This window comes from Oncorhynchus keta, chromosome 7 (assembly GCF_023373465.1).
Source record: "Oncorhynchus keta strain PuntledgeMale-10-30-2019 chromosome 7, Oket_V2, whole genome shotgun sequence".
Lineage (NCBI taxonomy): Eukaryota > Metazoa > Chordata > Actinopteri > Salmoniformes > Salmonidae > Oncorhynchus > Oncorhynchus keta.
The window spans coordinates 45,639,368-45,643,748 of record NC_068427.1 but is presented as its reverse complement, the minus strand read 5'-3'; the positions used below and the strand labels follow the sequence as shown (position 1 = coordinate 45,643,748).

At 36.5% G+C, this 4,381-nt stretch overlaps 1 protein-coding gene across 1 annotated transcript; it reads right to left on the bottom strand.

Annotated features, from left to right (window-relative positions):
- Window positions 1-2,380: 2,380 nt before the first annotated feature.
- On the bottom strand, window positions 2,381-3,679 carry LOC118386400 (trace amine-associated receptor 13c-like). The gene has a single exon (XM_035774131.2). The coding sequence runs from the start codon at window positions 3,538-3,540 to the stop codon at window positions 2,578-2,580; it is 963 nt and encodes a 320-aa protein (XP_035630024.2). The 5' UTR covers window positions 3,541-3,679; the 3' UTR covers window positions 2,381-2,577.
- Window positions 3,680-4,381: the final 702 nt, after the last annotated feature.

The following is a 4,381-nucleotide window of genomic DNA, read 5'->3' as shown; positions in this document are numbered from 1 at the left end:
CTTACAACAGACGAACGTCGTTACAATACCGGCAACCGAACCCACTATCTGGCATTGCAATGTTCTACCAAGATGCATGACAAGGTTATAAATGCTTTGTGATGCCTCAATTTAATATGATTCATAAATCCTTTATTAAGAATTACTTATGTCACCCTTTATAAAGCACAGGTTTATGTTATATTTGGCCTAGTTAGTTATATCACATTTGACATTAATGCCTATGTCACACAGTTAAGTCACATTCATGAACCTTTTATAGAAGTTGGCATACGGTTATAGATGATTTGTGACAGATTTATGCAGTGTTTAAAATAATCCTTTATAAACTGCATGTAATTTAAAATTGGACCCTTATGTATATGAGATATTTCTGTATTTAATTTAATTTGCAATATATTTACAAAAATGTCTAAAAACATGTTTGTCATTATGGGGTGTTGTGTGTCAATGGATGAGAAAAATGTAGCAATCTCTGCCCAATGGGTGCAGATGTCAATTCAATGTCAACTCCATGTTGGTTAAACAATGTTGATTTAACCAGCGTGTGTCCATTGGGGTGTAAAACTCTGCAGTAAAATTGTTTTTAAAGTTGGCTTTTTACTCCAGCATTTTGTGTTTGAAATCAAATCTTTCATATGAGGCGACATCATAGAATGTCACTTTTTAGTTATTTTTATACATATTTTTATACATAAGTAAACACCTTATGTATATTGTACCCCACCCCCATTTGATTAAGTCATAAGTATTTGGACACCTTCAGTTGTAGTGTATTAAAGGTAGTAACCCTTTAAACATAATGTTCAATTAAATGATGTATGTAGATATTGGTTCTATTACCCTGTAAGCAGTCTATGAACTGCTCTTATGAGTGACAGCAATCCACACCTTGGGTTTTGCAAGTCACTGCCAACAAACACGAATATCATCATTTTCAGACAAACACGTTACTTCCTTCAGCACACTATTACAACAGAGTGACTGTTTTGGAATAAAATGTTCAATATATTTCCTTTAACATCCTCTGTGTTGTGTGCTTATTGTTTAACCATTGATATGTTCTAGGTCCTTTTGAGACCTTATTAAGGAGCATCAGGTATTGCTGGGATGTCTACCAATAGCATGTCCAACTTCTTGTGATAAATTACACTGGTCACTGTTCAAAACATTTATAAAGTATTAAGAAAGTATGAATAGTCCTCCCTTTAGATCAGGGACTGCAAAACTACTTTACTAATGATTAGTAAATGGTTCAAAAATACATTTATTAAACATCTTTTAAAATGATCTTATGAATCATTTAAAAGTGATTAATAAATGTGTGAATAACTAGCTTACTAAAACTAATGTGGGAACTATTTACTATTTACAATTTCTATATTTATTCACACGAAACAACATCTGAGAGAGCTGTTCTGGTGTGACCCCTGACCTGGTAGAAGTGATATAGTGAGAGTTGTGGTAGTGAGAGTAGTGGTAGTGTTAATACCCAGTATGTTGAGGTTGAAGTATCTGTTGTGGTCTCCTGCGCTGTTGTGTTGAATCATTAATGCATATAGAAGTAATTTATAAATGTGAGAATAACTAGCTGACTAACATTTAACAAATGTGGGAGTAATGATTTATTACTCCACAACATTATAAAGTGTTACCCATAATTGCATATTCTTATATTTTATCATCAAGTACTTACACAATACACCATTGAGTTAGACCTGGACGTTATATGTGTCACATTCTGACCTTAGTTCCTTTGTTTTGTCTTTGTTTTAGTATGGTCAGGGCGTGAGTTGGGTGGGTTGTCTATGTTAGTTTTTCTATGATTTTCTATTTCTGTGTTTGGCCTGATATGGTTCTCAATCAGAGGCAGCTGTCTATCATTGTCCCTGATTGAGAACCATATTTAGGTAGCCTGTTTTCATTTGTGTTTTGTGGGTGGTTGTTTTCATTCTTTGTGTGTTTCTATACCAGACAGAACTGTTTCTTTGTTGTTTTTGATTTTTATTAAATAAGATGAACACTAACCACTCTGCACTTTGGTCCTCTCCTTCTTACACCGACAACAGCCGTTACAATATGACATCATGCAGTATTGTATATTTAAACTTTTCTACACTTGATGACGTCATTGTGTCCCAATTGAGCCACTAAATGGAGATGTTAAACAAAATCTAGAATGCCTCATGACATCATCAGAATGTACTTTTAGAATACTTACATACTATTTATAATTGTGGTGTTTATTAGGATCCCCATTAGCCACTGCAAAAGCATTAGCTAATATTCCTGCTGTCCTCTTCCTGGTGTCCACATTATATAACATGGAACAAGCACAGACTTAGGTATTTTGAATATACAACCCAATATGACAACAATGTATTTTATAAAACAAGTTTATGCCTTCTCCAAGTATTTATAATCCAGTCCAGCTAAATCATTCTTTATCAACACCACATGTATCGATGATGACAACACTAAGATAAGTAATATCAGTGTATTGTTATTTGAAAGAAGCAATTAAAACAAAACAGTATAACAATTTGTTGGTCCAATTTAGGAATAGAAACATAGGAACTATGAACTCCTTAACTTCAGAGTTAAAATATGTCTACATGTCACTTTGAACCATGGATAAAAGAAAGCATAAATTATTGGATTAATTAAGGAATTAACAAGTGGCAGAAAGCTGATGATAAATGATATCAAATTGTCACTAAAATAAAAGGAAAAAACAAAAGGAAATAGAGATGGAATCCAACAAATGAGATAGTTGAAAACAACAATTGCTAGGGTTTTTGTTGCTTTTCTCTCAGACTTATTTGCCCGTACAGTTTTAACACCAAACACACAGGCAGCCTCTTTTGAAAATACCTTTCTGGCCTGTGATCTGGCCACCACAAAGATTTTCATATAAAGTGTTAAAATAATAGAGCATGGAACAGCCATTGTAAATACAAGGCCAATTATATTAACCCAATTTAACCCTTTCACAATAAAACATTCTTTCAAACATCTACTGGATACCTGTACATTTACAAATATTTTTATAATAGCAGCATCGTATATGATACAACAACACCAGGAAATGGATATACAACACATTATTCTTGCTATTGTTATTTTAGAGTGGTACAATAAGGGATCACACACAGCAACATAGCGGTCAATAGAAATCAAGACCAAATTGCCCAGAGATAAAGAAGTACATAAATAAGCGATGTAGAATTCAAACACACAGAAATATTCCCCAAAACCCCAGCATGGTTCCATTATTGCTACAGTCGTTGCTGGTATCACAATCAGTCCCACCAGGAGATCTGACACAGCCAGAGAGAGGATGAGCAGGTTGGTTGGAGTGTGGAGCTGCTTGAAGTGAGAGATGGAGATGATCACCAGTATGTTCAAAAATACTGTAACTGCTGAAATCAATGAGCAGAAGATGTACAGTGTTATGTAGATAGATGTCGATAGCAAAGCCTTTCTGCAAGAAGAGTTTCTGTCTTGAAAACAGTATTGAACATCTTCATGCTTCTCCATTTGTAATTAAAGGTAAAAATGCTGATCTCCTGCTCCTGCTTGGTCCTGTGTGTGACCCTGTCAGGTCCGCCTTCTGACAAATTCTGAGCTCTGCCTCTCTATTTATCCCTGAGCTACTGACAGCCACTCCCCTCCCCATACACACCACACACACACACACACACACACACACACACACACACACACACACACACACACACACACACACACACACACACACACACACACACACACACACACACACACACACAAAATACACTGCTCAAAAAGGTAAAGGGAACACTAAAATAACACATCCTCGATCTGAATGAATGAAATATTCTTATTAAATACTTTTCTTTACATAGTTGAATGTGCTGACAATAAAATTACACAAAAATGATCAATGGAAATCAAATGTATTAACCCATGGAGGTCTGGATTTGGAGTCACACTCAAAATTAAAGTGAAAACCACACTACAGGCTGATCCAACTTTGATTTAATGTCCATAAAACAAGTCAAAATGAGGCTCAGTAGTGTGTATAGCCTCCACGTGCCTGTATGACCTCCCTACAACGCCTGGGCATGCTCCTGATGAGGTGGCGGATGGTCTCCTGAGGGATCTCCTCCCAGACCTGGACTAAAGCATCTGCCAACTCCTGGACAGTCTGTGGTGCAACGTGGAGTTGGTGGATGAGGCGAGACATGATGTCCCAGATGTGCTCAATTGGATTCAGGTCTGGGGAACGGGCGGACCAGTCCATAGCATCAATGCCTTCCTCTTGCAGGAACTCTTGACACACTCCAGCCACATGAGGTCTAGCATTGTCTTGCATTAGGAGGAACCCAGGGCCAACCGC